The sequence below is a fragment of the Macaca mulatta genome, chromosome 2 (assembly GCF_049350105.2).
Source record: "Macaca mulatta isolate MMU2019108-1 chromosome 2, T2T-MMU8v2.0, whole genome shotgun sequence".
Classification (NCBI taxonomy): domain Eukaryota; kingdom Metazoa; phylum Chordata; class Mammalia; order Primates; family Cercopithecidae; genus Macaca; species Macaca mulatta.
Genome location: NC_133407.1, coordinates 31,177,028 through 31,198,154, shown reverse-complemented (window position 1 = coordinate 31,198,154; position 21,127 = coordinate 31,177,028). Strand labels below are relative to the sequence as shown.

Genomic DNA, 21,127 nt, shown 5'->3' with positions numbered 1-21,127 from the left:
ATTTGTTTTTTTATTAGCAAGGTGTTGATATTATAAAAATAACTCCAATCTCCTGATAAACATCCTTGAATATTCCCTACCTGTCAGAAGGTGGAGCTCTAAACATATCTCAAATACTGGCTTTTATAGATGCATTTCACAACTGTGTGTAATGAGGAGATTAAAGCAGGAGTAAAGTCTTTAGAAAAATGGTTCTGAAGAATATTCTAATTCTCTCAGGATAAAATAACTCACATCTCCCAATGTGTACACAGTTAACCAACAAAAGGGATGTTTAGTATATTCCTTTGAAATTTCAATATATTACCCAACTATAAAAATTGAGGTACATGTAAATCAAATAATAAAACACCAAGTCTGTTTAAAAGGCAAAACATTTTTAAAAATCAGGAGTATCTAGTCAAATGTAGGCAAGGTCATTAACACTTACAAGCATCTCGGATGTAGAGTAACATGGCTATGAAGATATAATCTACTAAACCCAGGCTGAGGCCGTCTGCAAACAAGGCATCCCAGACCACCAGAAGGTCCTGCAGGGGGAACTCTCGTCCAAACAGCAGCCGCACCCACCTTCTGGAAAGAAACAAAACAAAAATTCAGAAGACAGTACTTTCGAGAGTAATGTAAAGAGTGATCATTTTCTCAGGTAACCGTGAAAAACTATTAACTGAACACACTGAGCAAATATTATATATCAAAAATATAATATAGTAAAACCTAATTTTTAAGCTTTCAATGAATTTTATAATTGTATAACTAGGCCATAATCATTAAATGCTATTATATACACAAGTATTACACACATATTTGAAAAATGTCAAAATCTTTCATATTTAATAGAAATCACAAATTCCCAAAAGGTGAAGAGAAAATGAGTATTTAGTAGTCTAGTAGTTGCTTTCATAGGTAAGGTTGTAAGTTAAAAATAAAATTTTCCAAAATGTCATGATCTCTACTGATTTACTGTTGTTGTTAATTGCCCTTTTGCAAATGTTTATATGACAAATCCGATACAAACTTAGAAAACTGCATTCTCACATCTCGCTTCTATTTAAAATAATTCATTTTAAAATTAAGTGTGGGAAAAGGCCCGTAGATATCTATTTTTTTGGCCAAGCATAGATAGTTATTTTAAATGAAAGATATAGTCATACTTAATTTTTTGAGCTTTGCAACCAATATACCTGATCAGTAAGGCTACCTTTCTAGGAGTGCTTTTCTATTACCTAGAAAGTGCTTACTTCTATTACCTAGAAAATGAGTATCTATGCCACAGAGTAAACATAAGCAGCTAAGCAACATCAATGTATAAATATACATCATAAATAGTGACACTTTAGACTTTCAATAAATGCTAAACTCTTTATATCTAATTCTTATAAGAAAAAAATTTGGTTTGATGTTTTTATTCATTGACCTCTAATTTTACATGACATGGCTACAATTTCCTTACATAAATCTTCTTCTAAGGACTTCAGCTAGAATTCTATGTGATTCTAACACGTAGCAAAAGATTAAAAATTTCAAATTTCTAGCAGCATCAAATAATATAGAATAAATCCTTTAAAAATTAGTAAAGAGATGTTACTTCTATGTAAAATTTGAAACCAAATATAACCATCTATGGGGTTAAAGCAAGGCAAAAAAAAAATCAAGTACTTTCCTCAGAGAGTAATATATTTAAGGAGAAATCAAAGATATGACAAAATGCTGTATACTCACAAATATGTATCATAGTTTATTAGGAACCATGTGATTGAACACTTAAGTTTTTTTATTCACATCATCATATTAATCAATATAATAATTAGATTGTATTTTCAACTACATCAATTACTCAATTTTTCAGTATAAAAAATTAAAATGCCCAATACTTATCTTTTTAAAAATGTTACAGTATCTTTTATAATTTTCCATTTTAAAATATTTTAAATGTTCAAATTTTAAAAATTTTATAGTGTCTTTCATAATTTTTATCTTTTATAATTTTCAATTTTTACTCTGCTGCTATTAATTAAATGAGGGGCGGTTAACACAATTTTTTTTTGTCTAAGATGGCTGTGTTTACATGGCTTACGAAAAAAAATACTTCTCCACACACTTCTAATTCTTTCAAATTACAAATGCTAATATTTACTATTCCAAGAAGTACAAAAACATCTCTAAATTAAATAGGCCGCTTTCTTAATTACAAAGAATTAACTGATACTGCAAAGAGTATCAGGGGAACCAGAGATGGGCACAGCAAAAAAATACATGAACTAAACCATTTTGGGCCCCTGTTCAAAGGATTTTTAACCGATACAAATGTTTGCATTCTTAAACGACTAAAACATGTAGAACATGGTTACAATTATTCAGCTGACACAACTGGAAGAAAAATCCATCAATGAGGAAACTAGATGAAGGTTAATACACAACTACAGTTAAGAATACAATCTTCCCCCTCTTTCCTTACAGCTCAAATTCTTGCCATTTTCTTATCAGCAATCACATCTTAGATTTTATCACAGATAGTGCTTTAACAACAACAACAACAACAACAAAAAAAAAACAAAGTAGCCCATTTCCTAGAAATAATTTCTATACCCATTATTTCTACACCCATTATTTCTACAACAAACTGTCAGTTATTCGTCAACTTGTCTTGCATCCTTTTTGACTCTGAAGATACACACATGCAGCGATCTTCACTGCAGCAGTCAGGAAGGTTAACTGCAAACATCTAGTAATCTACACTGAATAAAATACATCTTTATTTTCTGTGTCAAATTGTTCACATATTTAATATCTCCAAAACTACACACAATGCATGCCTTTAGTACTTTTATATTTAATGTGTTATCTACAATGTGCTGCTTTATAAATCTTTCATATTGCTTCACTCTTTAAGTACCTTGCCAAGTACACTGCTGTAAAATTCCACAGCAAGGACCAAATTCTGTGTGTGTGAGTGCATGTGAAAGACAGAAACAGAGAAAGAGAGAAAGAGATCCAGAAAGTTCTTTGTAAAGACCTCTATACACTTTGCTAAGCGCTTTATGTATTTACAGAAGTCTTGTTAACCCCACTGTAAAGCCACCTTTACTGAGAAGCAATGGGATAGCTAATTTGGAAGTACAGGCATTGATCTTGAAAGTGGTGGCACAAAAATAATCCAGGAGGTAGAAAAAATACCAAAAACACATAAGAAAAAAATGTATCATTAGATGCCTAGCATATTTCTCTTATATAAAGACTGTAATAAGTTGTACATGAGAGGATATTAAAGTAAAATGCTGTCTCTTCTATTTTATATGTAATTATAAGAAAATTAAGGCCAAATTCTCAAAATATTTAAGAAGAAACATATAACTAATGGAATGCTTTGGGACCAACAATGACCTTATCAATAATTTAATCATTTTATCCCAGTTGGATTTAGTTCTTATATTTTTTATATATATATATTCACAACACACAAATTTCCTGTGCTATTTTGGGCTTTCTTCATTGAGCTTAAAAGCCAAGGAAAAAGCTCTTTACAGAATGAGTTAGTAATAGAAATTATTTCAGTAAGCTTTTATATTCTTGGAAAGAAAAACTTACTCTAAGAAACGAGGTCTTGTAAAGAAGTCATTCCTACAATTAACATGCTTTTATTGCAGTTAAAAATATTTAGTGAGAGTTTAAGTTACACTTAAGGGTAGCATTAAACCTTTTCCCCTTAAAGATAACTTCAGTTTAACTGCTTGATAGTATCAATCTTGCTTTATGTACGTTACACCTGCAGACTGCCATGCTCATAACCATATATATTTGATCACTTGTGATAATACAATAATTCATATTTTACCATATCTACTTAGTAATTAAGATCTGCAGAAACAGAAAAGAGTATCTGAGGTATTAAATTTAATAATAAACCACCCAAAGACAGGACATGTCTCTATGTTTGCATTTATACCACTATCCTTGATTTCAAACTTCTGTGTAATTAAGCTGCTATTCCCAGGGGATCAGTAACTACTGTTGGTGTTATTGCTCGGTGCATGACCCATGGAAACACCAAGAGAAATTCATTTTTACCAATGAGTTTATGAAAAGGACCAATTTGACTGAGCTTTAAATAAGCATAGCCTTAATCCAACTTGGCTGTAGTGGGTTATATATGGAGAAACAAAATTAAATCCTAGGTCCATTTCCCTATTCTTTCCCATTACTGGCTCTTTAGTGAGATATGGGCATAGTAACCTTACAAGAACAAGTAATGTAGAAATGCTATATTGAATTTAATTTAACAAACATTATAAGGGCATCTTGAGTAACCTGTGATCATGAAATGATGCCACTAGGTGAGCATTCTTACACAAAAAAGCAATGTTAGATTTTTGCTCAATGGTGTCAATTTGTGTTTTGCTTTCTGTTCACTTGTATTTTTAAAAGCTAACAATTTTTAAATAATCTATGCCTGCTATGGGATAAACACAGAATCCATTTCTGTATTAGTATTCAAGAAAAATAAAAGCAAGCCAAAAATGTTTATCTCTGTGCTTGGGTACTTCTTTGACTGATTTTAGGCTCTTATATTGGGTTTCTTTGTATTCAGTTCTTTTGAAATTAATACACTCTAAATTTTCCTTTATATCAACTCTGTGAAAACGTCTTAAAATTGTAACTAAACACTGAATTCATTATACTTAGGGTCACAAGGCATTCTCGTATTTAATTTGAACTTCTTTAGAAAACAAAGTCACAAAAAAATGGGAGCGCAAAATATATAATTTTATTCCAATTTTACACTTACTAGTCTCCTAAGGGCTCTGTAGAATACATTATTGAAGGATGCTTACCTGTTTGGTAAATTTTTTGTCTAATCAACTATTTCAATTAGGTCTTTAAAAATATCTGAATGCCTTGAGGACATATCTGAATCCTTTAAGCCATCAAGCTAAACTCTGCTTCAAAAAGAGAAAAAAACAGAAACTTTGAATTACTGTGTCTAAAGAATTCCAATTTGCTTTCTAAGTGTTCTCTGTAATCCATGGATTGAACCCAGCTTGAATTTGCCTTTTTGGGAACACATGCTAACCTAATTTAACCCCCACAGGATATGCACATGAAGTGTTAAAAGTGTCTTTTTGACTTTGGGGAAAATTCTCTCTTTCTTTCAGAGGGCAGTACGTAACCCCTTATTAAGGAAGGTTTCTTATTCCAAAAATAAGTTCCTAATAATTACCACCCATTCCTACTGTAATTTATTCTCCTTGGCAAGTGTTTGAAGCTGTTTTGTCAGAACAACTGTAATATGCCTTTGCAAAAATAGTCTGAATGTAAAGTAGAGCCTTGTACATCTACGTTTTCCCAGGGATATAAGAAGATCATGAAAATGTTGGCTATAGAAGATGACCATAATACGATAAATTTTTGATGCTTGAACATTTTCTCTCTCCTTCTCTCTCTCATACACACATACCTCTTTCAGATATATGCCTGCTATTTGGCTTACAAGTATGGTACTTCAAGGACTGATTAACTTTAGCATATATAATTTACCAGGAAATTCCAATAAAGCTAATGCATGATGGTAATAGTCTAATATGGCTATAGTTGTATGAACAGGATGCACTCTCTGTGAGAATCCTCTTGTCCATTCCAATAGGGAGCAGTTGGAATCTTAGCCCTGACAGGAGAGGACTATGGGGATAACAGCTGCTGAGAAGTAACCTCTCTACCCTATCACTTACGCGGGTTCCACCACAAGTAAGCTACTGGGTATTTTGAGAAATTTACTTAGAAGCCACTGCTGTGTATGAATTAAATATACAAAGAATTAATGTGCCGTTGTTGGCCATGTTGCGAAAATGAATTTTAGGCTCCATGAAAACTGTTTTTTATTCATACCAGAGACAGTTTTTACTTCTAGAAAGTCTGTAAACAGGCTTTGCTCTACCATTTTACCTTCAGGAAAGGAAATTATGATCAAATAAGTTTTCTAAAATTGCATATAGAGATTTGCTAAAAATAATTACTCCTATGCTCCATAATCTGAAACTCATTTAAAAAAATAAAACGTGTGACTTTATTTTTTGAAACCATCATAGACATTTCAAATACCAAAGGGATCTTAACTACAGTGAATAACACTTTTCGACTTCCTCTGCGTAAATCTCCTAATACATTTATACACATTGGTGGAAGAACTGACATGAGGTATAACACTAAGCTGAGAAATATCAGGATCTATTCAGGGATGAAGGTAAGACCACAGTCATTATGCCTCCATAAGCAGTCAATCTCAACACCAACAATTACATTGGAAATAGAATTCCTGTTATTCAAAGGGACATGGCCAAAATCCACAGATGGGTACCTATTAAGAGAGTCAGAAGGAATCCATTCCTAAAAGGCAGCAGGGGTATCTTATTGCCTTTGACCTCTTATCTCTAACCCATAGCTTTAAGTACCCTCTGTGGTTAATTTTCACTGGCCCTCTCTTCTTTCTCTTCTTTTCTATTCCAGAAAGTGCCCTGATCCTGTCTGGCAGTTCAGGGTTTAGGACACTACTTTGCCCAGGTCTGATGTCTGAAGGTTTCACACCTATTAGTGTTACTGCTCCCAGTTACATTTTCCAGAGATAAAGGCACTGATAAACAAATCTCAGCTAAATAGTAAGTTATGGATATTGTTTCGGTTTCTCTCTCTTCTCTGGCAGATCACAGGATCCTGGGGGTTATTTGATATGAGGCAGAGAGTAGGTGGTTAAAAATGTTTATTTAATTAATATCAATCTTTTTCCTCAAGTTAGCTCTTCTTGACCACAGATGATCTTGATTTGGGCCTAGAGGCTGGACCTTTCACAGGATTCCTAGCTGCTCATCAATCTTCTTCCTGGGCTTCCCCTATCTCTCTGTGGAGATCCCTGAACATACATTCTAAGCAGTAAGTGATCAGATTTATGCAGGAATTTATAAAAGCCTCCTAACCTCTCAGGAACCTTCCCCTTTCATTTCCTGAGCTCTAGTTGCCTGCATGCCCATACCTCCAATGTTCCTCAGCTTGGGTGTGTGGTCTCCTAGGACCCTGGTATTCAAAGAGTAATCCTAGGTCCATCACCACCACCTGGGAGCTTGTTAGATATGCATCTCTCAGCACCCTGCCCCCGCCGCCCCACCCGCAGTATAGTGCTCCTGGATCAGAGGTTCACTTTAACAAAACCTTCAGGTGATCTGCATGTACAAGTTTGAGAGGCACTGGACAAGGTGACAGATTCTTGTTTCCTGATCATATTTTGGCTTCAGCTGTCAGGGCTCCTAAAATCTACCATGCATTCATGTAAAATGTTACTCCATGAGGAGAGAAAAAGCAGAAGTTATTGGATGGCTCTTCTAATTACAGTAGTGGTCTCAAACTTTAGCATACAACAGAGGTATCTGGAGGGATGGTAAAAACACAGATTGCTAGAACCTATCCCCAAAGTTTTCTGATACAGAAGATTTAAGGGGAGCCTGATCATTTTTTAAGGTGGGTCAATACAGGCATCTGCCACTATGCCCAGAGATAATGTGTATTTTGAACAAGTTCCCAGGAGATACTGATGCTGCTGATATGGGAACCAAACTATAAGATCCATACATGGGAAGTTGTAGTTTCTCTCTGCATCTTCTCAGCCTACTCTTGAGTGTGCATCTTCAAATTGTCTCGCTCTACAGGTCTAACCATTCAGCCAACGGCCATCACACACACATTTAATGGACACAAAGTATCCATAGCCAAATTTCTCCTAGAATTCTATCTCTATTAATTTATATACATTTTATTTTCGAGGAAAATACTATTATAAAAACAATAAAAACGAGGGATACAAATGTGAGGGTGACAGAAGTGAGATAATACCAAAACTGCCAGGCCCAAAAGGGCATTTGCTCACTCCCCATGTAGAAGCCCCATGATACTGGGAGCCTGGCTAAATGGTCATCTATTTTGTGTTCCTCTGTTCTGTGTTACCAGTGAACCATTCTAAGTCTAAGATTCTACACTATCAACTATGGGGATCTAACTACCCCTAAAATAAAACATGCATTTAAAATGCTATTCCTGGAGAAATAAAGAGCTAAACTCCAAGAAACATTTCTCCAGTGATATTACTATCAGCTCTGTGATGTAGTGGTGGAAGAGAGATTTCAGGATAAGGGAGTTCACCTGGAACCTCTCAAATTTCAATGCAAAGTGGAAATAAATGAAAACCCCCAAATGAGAATAAGCAAAGGCTATTTATTCAGAGTTTGCAATAGCAAGAGAGTTCAGCTACCACTGCCTGTGTTTGGAAGATAATCCAAAGTAGCCAGGGGAAAGATAAAGTTTTACAGGGTCATGGGGTCAGGGGAAGGAGGCTTCAGGTATGCCCCCATTGAAGGCTGTAGGCATGGCAGAGGGCTAACTAGAGGTAGAGCACCATATATGATTATTTGGGGAACATATTTGGCTTTCTCTAGGTTGGTCCTGTGGTGGAAGCAGAAAGTAGGGCAAAAATAGCGAAGTTAGCAGTGACTGACCAAGGCCTAACCGTTCTGGACTGATTTTGCTGCAAAGGTTGTAATTTGGCTTCTGGGGCATCTTATCTGGGTCTGAGTTCTGTTGTCACAGATAGTGTTGCCATTGCCCATTCGCATGTTCAGTCTTTCAACAAATACCCCTGGCTTCTCAGCCTATGCCTGTCCCCAGCTTGGAACGAACTATAGCTAGAGAAATTTACAAAATTAGTTTCCCTGATCATTCTGAAGTCCAAATAGAGGCAAATTTGTGAGGCAGTGGCCATGGGAGTTTCGTTTCCCACTTTCAAACATTTCATGAAAAGTATAAAACAGTGAAACTGAAATCCCATTCATCAGTAGAGAGAAGTTGCAGATCCCTTTGAGAATGTAATCAAGCATATGAGCCCTCCCTTCTGAAAAATACACACACCCATCCCCATATCATATCTACTCAAGTGAAAGCCATTTTAGGAGTTAGGCTAATTAAGGGACCTTAGGTTAAGAACTGCTCTATATTTATGTTTTTGTTATTCTGGATGCTTCTATTATCATGGAAAGTTATATTCTACTAAAAGGATTTCCCAGCTTCCTCGTGCCCATTTCAAAGTATCGTTCTTGCCTTTTAAAAGAACAGCGTATTTCCCTTATTGAAGGCTCACTGTATTAAGGCACTGCTAGTGAGGAGTTATTCTGTGTGGATCAGCTGGTCAAACAGCCTGTAAATCGGCACTATCTTGGGAAAATGCCCATGACTTGGCAATACTCATCTTCACTGACCTGGGGGTGGAAAGGCTGAGGTTGGGAGAGAATGAACTTTCTTCACTGACTTCTTTTCCTGGTTCATGCCAGCCCTGATTTGATCATAAGACTGGTATGAAAAATTGAGAATCTTCATTTAACAAATATTTCCTAAACTTCAACAGTGTGGCAGGTACTGTGCTTGGCCACAGACTGAACGCTATGCTGACAATTCTTAATCACTAACTGGAAAAAATTATTCAAAATAAAATTTAACTCAATAATAATCCCATCAATCTGGTTTACCACAGTTACTCTGCATTTTTCTGTGCCCCCTCCACACTAAATCCCCCAAGCAACTAGGATGTACTCAGGGAATGCAAACTAATGGCAACATTAGCAACATATAATTAGAAAGGTAAAAACAATTTAAAACATTACTAAATACATTTCAAAGCCAAGTATTAATGGTTTTTGGATTATCCACCATCTGGGATTATGTATGTCCCAGTTACTATCCATTAATTCAGATAATCAAGAGCTGAATGTATCTGCATGGGGCCTAGGTAACTCACAAGGAAGGGAGAGACAGGGAGGGGAAAAGGAAACTGTGAAGGAGCCATGAAGGGAAAGGGCAGTCAACCCCACCACATTCATTACTTTGAGAATATGGGTTTGGTTAGAAATCTAGAAGTCCAGCTCAAAATGTCACAAATTACGTTTTCTACTAGTGAAAGCGAAATGGAAACAAAAGAGTTAAAGAGGGGATTGGCTGCTCCATTTTATCCCTGTCTGATAGCTAAATTTAACGCCTAAACAACTGTACAATCAACTATATGTATGTGTATATATAATTTTTTAAGGACAAATATATAATAACCAAGGAAAATGTATTTTTTAATGCACAGAAGATCACAACTCAATGTTTTAAAATAATCATACACAATTTCTGATAATGGCAAATACCATGTGCTTATATCAATTTTTTTATTTTTAAAAGTACTACCACATTTGATCTTCAAATAAGCCCGAGCTCTATAAAAGCAAATGGTCTGTGGAATGCATGCATTAGAACCACTTGGGGGAAAAACTCTTGCATGTTTCAGAGATACACAGGTGATTTCTTCGCTCAGCCCCCAATTTGTAATCACTGACCCAAAGAAGTTGGGCAGGAACAGGCATTTTACAGATACATCAACAAAGGAACATGGCGCAACCTGAGGTCACATTTCATCCAAAGGCAGATTATACAATGATACTCTAACAACTAGCCCAGTGTTTTTTCTATTCTTTTACATTTTTTCTAATTTCCAAAGGACAGTTAATTCAGGTATGTATTTTTAAAATCACCTCTCCACATTAACGTGGAGAATCACAGGATTCGGAATGCATAGTATCTACTATTGCTATGTTATCTGTGTGGTAGCTGGGTTTTTCTGGGTAGAAGACATGGTGCTTTCTGAAAGACTTATTTTGATGAATTGCAATCTGCTAGTTCATGAGTAACCCAGTTAAAATACAGTGGTAATTACAGCTATAGGACCCTACAAGATTTAGAGGGTTTCTTTTCAGGGAAACTCATTAAGGAAACTATAAAGAACTAAGAACTTACAAAGAAAAATTAATTGCCACTTTTGGTCAGCCAATTTTAGAAAGACTTATGAGGTCTAGAATTGTATTTCAGGCTAACGGAGAGAACAGAAACTCAGTGAAGTTTAGTTTACTGAGGGCATCATGGTTTATAACATGTTCATAAATTAATTTGCTCATAAATCAACTCAAATATGAAGCAGCAGAACCATCACATAAAATACTTTAAATTTATTTTTGTCAACATACTCATTTCCTTTCCACATCAGCTACCAGATACTGTGGCTGAATTCTGGTGCTGAGATGCTCCAAATCCACGATGTGTCTGAAGCACTGCTCTCTGATGATAGCCTCCTATCTCGCTATCTTTCTCACACTTTCTTAATTCTTTTATTGTCTGTGAGTTAAAATGAAAACTATGTGGAGTTATTCTTTTGCTAATTTATAGTTGTTTGTTTGTTTTTGCAAATGGTGAAAAATAATTTAAAAGTATAACAGGACATACAATAAGAAGCAATTTTCTTTCCCAACACAAATCCCCTCCCCAACAGTAAACCTACCTTCCCAAGGGTAGCCAATGTTCTTATATAACATACAGACATTTTTATGCAGGTGTTTACCTCTTAAAAGCATAAATAGGGGCATGTATTTTTAAATTTAACAATGATTGCTAAAATGAAGATCGTTCCAAATCAACATATATAGAAATAAATAACTTGTTCTTTATTATGGTTGTATAGTATTCCATAAGTGGATGTATAATAACTTAAATAGTCCTTTTATTTTGGGGACATTTAGGTTCCTTTGTTATTACATGTGATGCTGCATTGATTATCTTTGTACAGGTCTTTGTTAGTGTAAATACATCTTGGAAGCAAACTGCTTACTTCATGTTACCTCGACACTTTAGTTTAATTTAGGATCTTTGATTGCAAAGAATGGTACTGAGTTATTTAACACAAAAGGAGAAGAATTCGGGAAAATTGTAAAGCAGTGGTTTTCAAAGTGTGGTCTCTAAACCAGCAGCATCAGCATCACATGAAAATTTGTTCAAACTGCAAATTCTTGAACCCCACTCACTCATACCTACTAAATTAGAAACTCTAGGCAAAGCTCAGTCATCTGTATTTTAACAAGCCCTCTGGGTGATTCTGACGCAAGCTCAAGTTTGAGAACCACTACTTTAAGAGCGTATAAGAGGATATAGTGTTGGGCCAGGACGCTGCCAAGAACCAAGGAAGTTTTAGTGACTCCTAACTTTTCTATCTCTCTTTGGCTACAGGGAGGTCTCTTATCCCAGAAAGAAATTTTATTATAATGTCATATTTACCAAAACTTTTCTTCATAGTTTATGGGCTTGTGAACTCCCCACCTAATAACAACACTCATCATTTTACCCCAGTTTTATTTATATTATTGATTCATCTGGTATTCATTTTGGTGCAAAATAGAGATATAGGTTCACGATTTACCAAACAGCTAGTTAGTTCTCAAAACTGTATTACTGAATAATCCATTATTTCCCTAATGAATTGAAATTCTACCTTTATCATAGTATTAAATGTCTATATGTATTGAGGGTCTGTTTCAGAATCTCTATTTTCTTTTACCTATGAATCTAATTATGCAACAAATCCAAACTGTTATTATTATGGTATCTTTATAATACATTTAACAGTGGGTTCATTCCAGAACATAAATTAATCTGCTCACAAACCAACTAAGATAGGAAGTATTCCTGGCTACACTTAAATGTATATGTTTGAAATATTTTGTAATTTATTTAATTTATGCTTTCGTAGTTTTCTATAATTTTATCTATTTTTAGAGACAAGGTCTCACTCTGTTGTCCAGGCTGGAGTGCAGTGGCCCAATCACAGCTCACTACAGCCTTGAACTCCTAGGCTCAAGCAATCCTCTGGCCTCAGGCTCCTGAGTAGCTGGGAGTACAGGCGTGTGTCACCATGCTCAGTTACTTTAAAAAACATTTTTTGTAGAGACACCATGTTGCCCAGGTTAGTCTCAAACTCCTGGCCTCAAGCCTCCCAAAGTGCTGAGATTACAGGTGTATGCCACTAGGCTCAGTCCTGTATATTATTTTAAATGACATAAATGAACTATGTAAACTTTTTATTATTTATTTTTTCCAAAAAGAAACACTTATCAATGCATTTTTTTGTCATTTATGTTTTGCTATTAAAGCACAACTGCTTTTACTTTTAACTCCTTCATTTATTTTGCTGTTATTTTTATTACTTGAGATGAATATTTAATTCACATACTTTTATTCCTTTTTGTTTAGTAGCTTAAGAGTACAAGGCTGAGAATTTCTAAAAGCACTGTTTTAGTCAAAACCAACAGGTTCTGATCAATATACGTTATCATTATTTTCTAGGAATTTTGTAATTTCGGTTTTGATTTCCTTTTAGTACAAGAGTAAAGAGAGTTTTATGATTTTCTGTGCTAATTCTTCCTTGGGGGTTGTTTTCTACTTTTATGATTAATTTCAAATTTTGTTGTAAAAAATGTGAACTATACTATTTCTACAATGTAAAATTTACTGAATATTTTTGTATAGATAGTTTTAAAATAAATATTCTATGGATACAGTAATTTCACTCTGTTTACAGTATAGAGAGTTTGATATATACCAATTATATCTAACTGACTAAAGGTGAGTAACTAGTTTCTCTATACTCTACAGTGAGTCTGCCTGATTTACCATGAATTAGGAGAGGTACAAGTAGCTTACTACTATTGCATTCCTACGTATTTCTCCTTATATTTCTTGTAGCTGTTATGTTATATAAATTCTGCTGTTATTTGGGAGAGGGGGAGGTACAATGATTAAATAAAGATCTTCATTGCGAATTGTAAACTTCTTAACTACGAATTGTTCTAATTTATCTCATTCAATGTGATTTGCTTTAAATTCACTTTGTCTGATATGAATATCATTACACATACCTTCATTTCTGTTTGCTTTTCCTGCTATGCCTCTGCAAATTGTTTTGTTTTCAATCTGTTTCTGTTTCCTTTGCATTAGGAGTGATTTCCTTGTAATAGAATAGTGTTGACTTTATTTATTTTTTTTTAAATAGACCTGACTTCCCCTTCGGACCATCATGGAATAACTGGGTATATCTATACTGCTCTCATACTATAAACAGCTAGAAAACAGGACAAAATATATAAACATGGAGACACTAGGAGATAAGCAGCACAGCACTGTGATTCCTGACATAAGGGGGAAAAACCCCAGACGAAACCTGTGATCACCAGCTTTTTACTGGATGTACTTTTGAAACCACAGAGCAGGAAGGAGAAATCCAAAGCAGAATGCATTGCTCTTACTAAGTTTAAAAGACACAGAATTAAGGCTGAGGAAAGTGTGCAGGACATTGTTACCTTTAAAGGAGGAAGCTATGCAGAGAATAATCTCCAGAAATCTATACAAGGGGTGTCCTTAAGTGTTTGATAAATACTAAGTTGTGCATATGAAGGGTAAACTTCTAAAAGGCCAAGCAAAGAAGAAATACCGGAAAACAAACTACTACACAGCAATGGAAAAAATCTCCGAGGTTTCATAATGCTGGGAAATATTCATGTTCTGAACAGTCAGAACTGAAGAGAGGTTAGTACACCCATGAAAAATTCAGTAGAACCCCCACAAGCACCATCATGCCTTGGCAGCAGGGTTAAATTGGCCCTTGGGTAGAAGATACATTAGAACAGAACTTTTAAAAAGTTTAAAAACAAGTATCAAAAATATCAAATAAAAAATCTCAAGTAGTTTAACAGCCTGCCAAAAGTAAACTCAACATTTCTTTAAAGAAAGACTACAAATTCAGATTAAGATGAATTATATAACATTCAAAATTTACAGCATTCAATTTAAAAAATCACAAATTATGTGAAGAAATGAGAAAAACAGACCAACCCACAACCAAAAAGGAAGGAAATAATACCAGTTTATCACAAACTCTTTATGAAGGTATGAGATGCAGACTCATATAGTGAGGTCAGCATTACCAGCATTCCAAAACCTAACAAAGACATTATGAGAAAACTGTAGACAAATATTCACCATGAATATAAGCACAAACGTTCTACACAAAATATTAGCAAATAAATTCAAACCATATATAATAGGCATAGAGACTGGAAAGGAAAGAAATAAAACTGTCTGTAAGTGCAGATAACATAATTGTCTACAAAATCCCAAATAACTCTACAAAAACAAAACACTATTTAAACGAGTGAGTTTAGAAAAGAAACAGGATGCAAGGTCAATATACCATAATCAGCTGTGTTTTTATATACTAGAAACAAATAACTAGAAATTGAAATGAAAAGAAACAGCATCTTTAGTGATGAATATAAAAAATGTAAAATATTTAGGGATGAATATAAAAAATAAATGCAATAGCTATATGCTGAAAACCATAAAAAAGATGACAATCACAGAGCCCTAAATAGAAAGTTACACCATGTTTATTGACTAGAATAATCAATATTGTTACGATTTATATTTTCCTAAAATTGATTTTATAGATTCAATGCAATCTTAAAATCCCTTAATTTCTGGAAAAATGAACAGGCTGGTTCTAAAATGTGAATTGAAGAGCAAAGGACTAAAACTACTTGAAACAATTTTAAAAAGAGAAAGCTGGAGGACTCATACTATGTGATGTACAGAATCACTACAAAAGTCTTTTAATTCAAGACAACATAGTATTTGTATTATAAAAGATGCCCAGATTGACAGAACAAAGTTTGGAAGTAGACAAACATTTATGATCAACTGATTCTTGCTAAAGATATCAAGGAAATTCAATGGCAAATAGATGGTCTTTTTCACAAATGTTGGAATAACTGCACATCCACTACAAAACAATGAACCTTGTACTTATATTTTATATTATATACAAAAATTAACTCAAAATGGATAACAGGCCTAAGGGCAACAATTGTAAAATGCCTTGAAAATAGGTAGAAGAAAATATTGTGACATTGATAGGTAAAGATATTTAGGACATAGAAAACTCTAATAATAAAAACTAATACATCAAATTTTATTAAAAATTACAAACTTATCTTTCAGAGATACCATTAAGAAAATGAAAATAGGCTCGGTGTGGTGGCTCACACATGTATCCTAGCACTTTGGGAGGCCATGGCAGGCGGATCACTTGAGGTCAAGAGTTCAAAACCAGCCTGGCCAACATGCTGAAGCCTCGTCTCTACTAAAAATACACAAAAATTAGCCAGGTGTAGTGGTGGGCGTCTGTAATCTCAGATACTGGGGAGGCTTAGGCACAAGAATCACTTGAACCCAGGAGACAGAGGTTGCAGTAAGCCTAGATTGCACCACTGTGCCCTATCCTGGACAACAGAGTGAGACTCCATCTCAAAAAAAGAAAAGAGAAAATGAAAATACAAGCAACACATTAGGAGAAAATATTTACAAAATACATACATGCAAAAAGACATTTCTTGAGTATACAAAGATCTCTAATAACTTGATCATAATAATATCCCCATTTAAAAAAATGGACAAGATATAAGACACCTCATCAAAGAAGTGGTATGAATAGCAAATAAACATACAAAAAGATGCTCAATGTGATTATTAGGAAAATGCCAAAAATCGCAATGAGATACTACTACACATCCATTAGAAAGGTTGTTTCAGAAATGACAAAACCAAAACCAAGTGGTGACCAAGGATACAAAGTAATTGAAACTCTCATAAATTGCTGATGGTAATACAAAATAGTAGAGCCATTTTGGAGAGCAGTTTGAAAATAATTTTGCCGTTTCTTATAAAGTTGAACATATATTTATCAAACAACCCAGTGATCTGTCTCCTTGGTATTTATCCAAGACAAGTATGTTTACACAAACACCTGCATATGTAGATTTGTAATGGTTTTATTCATAATTGCTCTCAACTGAAAAAACCCAAATATCCTCCAACTGGTAAAAGAATAAACAAATTGTGGTATATCCAGACACTGGAATAGTACTCAGTAATTAAAAACAAAAATGAACTATTAATAGAGGCAACAATATGGATGAATCTTAAATGTATTATGCTAAGTGGAAGAAACTGGAATTAAAAGGCTACATATACTTGGCCGGGCACAGTGGCTCAAGCCTGCAATCCCAGCACTTTGGGAGGCCAAGATGGATGGATCACGAGGTCAGGAGATCGAGACCATCTGGCTAACACAGTGAAACCCCGTCTCTACTAAAAATACAAAAAAACTAGCCTGGCGAGGTGGTGGGCGCCTGTAGTCCCAGCTACTCCGGAGGCTGAGGCAGGAGAATGGCGTAAACCCGGGAGGCGGAGCTTGCAGTGAGCTGAGATCCGGCCACTGCACTCCAGCCTGGGCGACAGAGCGAGACTCCGTCTCAAAAAAAAAAAAAACAAAAAAAAGAAAAGGCTACATATACTTATATGATATTCTGGAAATGGCAAAACTATATAAGAGACTGACAGATCAATGATTACCAGGGATTGAGGGAATGACTACAAAGGAACATAATTAAAATTTTAAAGTGCAGGAACAGCTTTTATGTATTGAGTATAGTACAAATGTCTGTGTTTGCCAAACTGTATTTCGATAAGCTTGACTTAAAAAATATGACATATACAGGAAAATTAAATCACAAAAACCCTGAATGCTAAGTAATCACAAACAAAAATGGTAAATAGAGAATTTTTCTAAAAACCTATATTAATATAGCATTAAAGTCAAGTGAGAGGAAAAAATGGTGAAGTAGATAAATTCTCTATGACTGTACTCATCTCATAGAGCACTAAAAACGTAGACTATAAGGAGGAAGATTGTCTAATAGAAATATAAACAGGTACCACACACACACACAAATACCGTATAGAATCCAGCATAAAATTTGTTCTCATATTCAAAATACGGATAAAGACAGAACCTGAAATAACTAATCAAAGAGAGCAAAACTGTGTTCCATCCAGACTAGGAACATTAAAGAGGGAAGAAACAGCAAACTTCCTGCCAATTTGGTGGTATTCCGTTCTGGTCTTCTTCAATGTACATGCTATTACTTACTATTCAGTCCTCAGATGGCTGTTCCATTCATTCTGATAAGCTTTTTAGTTGCATTTAGTCAGATGAAAAGAGTAACATGTGCTTGCTCCATCCTACTCGGAACCAGAACCTCTGTACTTGAATTTTTTATTATTATTTATTTATTTATTTATTTTTTGAGACCAGGTCTCACTCTGTTGCCCAGGCTGGAATGTAGTTGCACAATCATGGCTTACTGCAGCCTCAACCTCTCAAGACGAAACAATTCTCCCCCGCCTTAGCCTCCTGAGTAGCTGGGACCACAGGTGTGCACCACCACGCCCTGCTAATTTTAAAATTTATTTTATGTAAAGATGGAGTCTCACTATTTTTCCCAGGTTGGGCTCGAACTCCTGGGCTCAAGTAACCCACGCACTTTGGCCTACTAAAGTGCTGGGATTGCTGGCATGAGCCAGGGCACCCAGGCTGTACTTAGATATTAAAGAGTCATCTGAAACTGAAAATGTCCAGTGCCAAACTCTTGTTCCTCTCACTATCTTTCCTAACTTAGGAGACAGCAATCAACCCTCTAGTTGCTCAGGAGCCAAAAATCTTGGAATCTTCCTTGATTTCCCTTTCTCTCATACCCTACATTTAATTCATCAGCAAATCCTGTTGTACCTTCAAAATATGTTCAGAATCTAACCATCTTTCACCAACTATACTAATACCATCCTGATCTCTCATCTCGTTACCAACATTATTGATAACACCATTATCTTTCACCTTGATTAACCAATCATTTATTTAAATTTAAAAATTTATCTTTTATTTAAGTGAATAAATTGGATGGCCTAATACCAACTACTGTTATATTATGGCAGTAATCAAAACAGACAAAAATCTCTGTCCTCATGAAGCTTATCTGCTAGTTGAAATTTACTTCTAGTGAAAAAAAATGATAGTTATTTAAATAGCTTCTTAACTAATTTCCTTTCTGCTCTTTTCTTCCTAGAGTCCATTGTAATCACTGATTGCAGAGTGATCCCTTCAAAGGATAAGTCAGGAGACATCACGTCTCTGCTCAAACTTCTCTAATGGCTTATCATCTCAGAATAAAAAATCTATGTCCTTAAAATGGCTTTCAAGATCCTTCTCAACCTAGTTGTACCCTTTGACCTCATTTCCCACAGTCCTGCTACAGTACTGCTTCAGCCTCGCTCGTTTGAGCATGTCAGTCATAGTTCTACTTCAGGACCTTTGTACTTGCAATGCCGTCTGCTTGGAGGTTTTCTCCCCAGAAAAATACATGGTTTGCTCCCATAGCTATTTCAGGACTTGACTCAAATGTTACCAGCTCAGTGAGGCCTTCTCTGACCTCCATATTAAAAACTGTACTCCTTAGATCCCTTCCCTATTTATTTTTTTCATGGTACTTATTACCACCTAACATAAACCATATTTCCTATTCCTGTATTTACTGTCTATGTCCCCCATTATAACAGCAAGTTCGATAGGGCATGAATTTTTCTGTGTGTTGTTGTATGTGGTTTTTTCCCCATTATTATAAGATCAGGGCTAGAACAGTGCCTGGCATATAATGGATGTTCAATATGTATATGTTGATTAATTGTTCTTAGCTGTCTTTATACAATCTAGTTGAAATTATGATATGCTAGAGTTGGATGTGACTTTAAAAACCCTTGATTTCTTGCCAGGCATGGTGGCTAACACCTGTAATTCCAGCACTTTTGAGAGGCCAAGGTAGGGGGATAGCTTAAGGCCTGGAGTTTGAAACCAGCCTGGGTAACACAGTGAGACAATGTATCTACAAACTTTTAAAAAATTAGCCAAGCATGGTGGTATACACCTATAGTCCCAGCTACTTGGGAGGCTGAAGTGGGAGGATCACTTGAGCCTGGGAGGTTGAGGTCACAGTGAGCCATGAACAGGCCACTGCACTCCACCCTGGGTGACAGAGAGAGACCCTGTCTCTGTATTAAAAAAAACAAAAAACAAAAAACAAACAACAAACAACAACAAAAAAACCTGTCTTTGTCAGCACACACTAGAGATTTCTGGGAGCGATGAGATAGTTGATTTTACAACTATCACCAAGAATTGCTCTCCATCCATTTCCATGATCATCAGTCAGTGTGTTGTACTGTCTTCCTACTGACCTAACTTGCCATAGATTGTCCATCTTGAATCATCTAGCAGGCCACTGACAAATGGGCAAATGAGGAAAAGTGATTTGTCTGGTCATCAGTGAGACAGTGGCAGAACTGGGACTCACTTCTAATCACCTGACTTACAATACAGTATTCCTTCTTCCTATGTCATGAAGCCGTTCAAAAATTTGCGGTGGTGAGTTGCTAGCTTCCATTATTTTTAATAAAGTAGCTTATTTCCTTTGACATGAGATGAAGTCTTCAGAAATAAATAGTGGAGACCCAGAAAGAAAGCTATACTCACAAAGCTTCATCAATTCAAAAACCCAAAACACTACATATAATCCATAAAATTCCTTATGAATTGTGAAATTCTTTATGGATTTTGGATTTATGAATTCTTTATGGATAATGGATCCATCAATGTGGGTCCACAAATACTAGAATTATATCTATTGGTCATTTGGCACAAATGCTTTGGTATAAATTGTTTATAACATTATTAAGTTAAGGGATGAGGAAACAGTTCTAAAAGGGAAATGCTTGGTGGGTAACACTGAGGAAAGAGAAAGAAAAGGAGTTGGAGTAAGGTACTATAGAGATACTTCCCAACTCTACGAGTCTGCCTCACACTGGAATGGACAAACATTTCTGCAAGCACCACCTCATGTCACTGAATGGCATCTCTCCTGTGGAGCCACAGGATGGCATAGACTTCCGATGCTACAATGAAAGTTTGTTAATTATGGGAGACAACTCATTTAGGTCCTTTGTAATATCTGTGGTGATAACTTATCATTTCAGAATTATTGTTCTAAGTCTTCATTACATCATCCATCAACATAAATGGGTTTATATAACAAACATGTTTACATAGTACTACTCTGGATATAAATAAAAGGTGATATTTAGCTCTGATGTTCAGGTACAAATAAAAAAGCTATGTATGTATATGTTTTACCTTAAGGTGCCAAGTGACCTAAAATTGGTATTTTTAAATAGGCAATTTTCAGTCACCTTAATTTTATAGGAACTTGGTGGTAAGTTTTATTTTTCATCAGTA

The 21,127-nt window shown here is 35.3% G+C and overlaps 1 protein-coding gene across 2 annotated transcripts in view; it reads right to left on the bottom strand.

Annotated features, from left to right (window-relative positions):
• TBC1D5 (TBC1 domain family member 5) overlaps nt 1–21,127 on the bottom strand; it is a 564,710-nt gene that overhangs the window by 156,478 nt on the left and 387,105 nt on the right. For both annotated transcript variants that reach the window (XM_015132185.3, NM_001258153.1), the window contains 1 exon segment: nt 431–573. In XM_015132185.3, the coding sequence (XP_014987671.1) occupies nt 431–573 (143 nt within the window).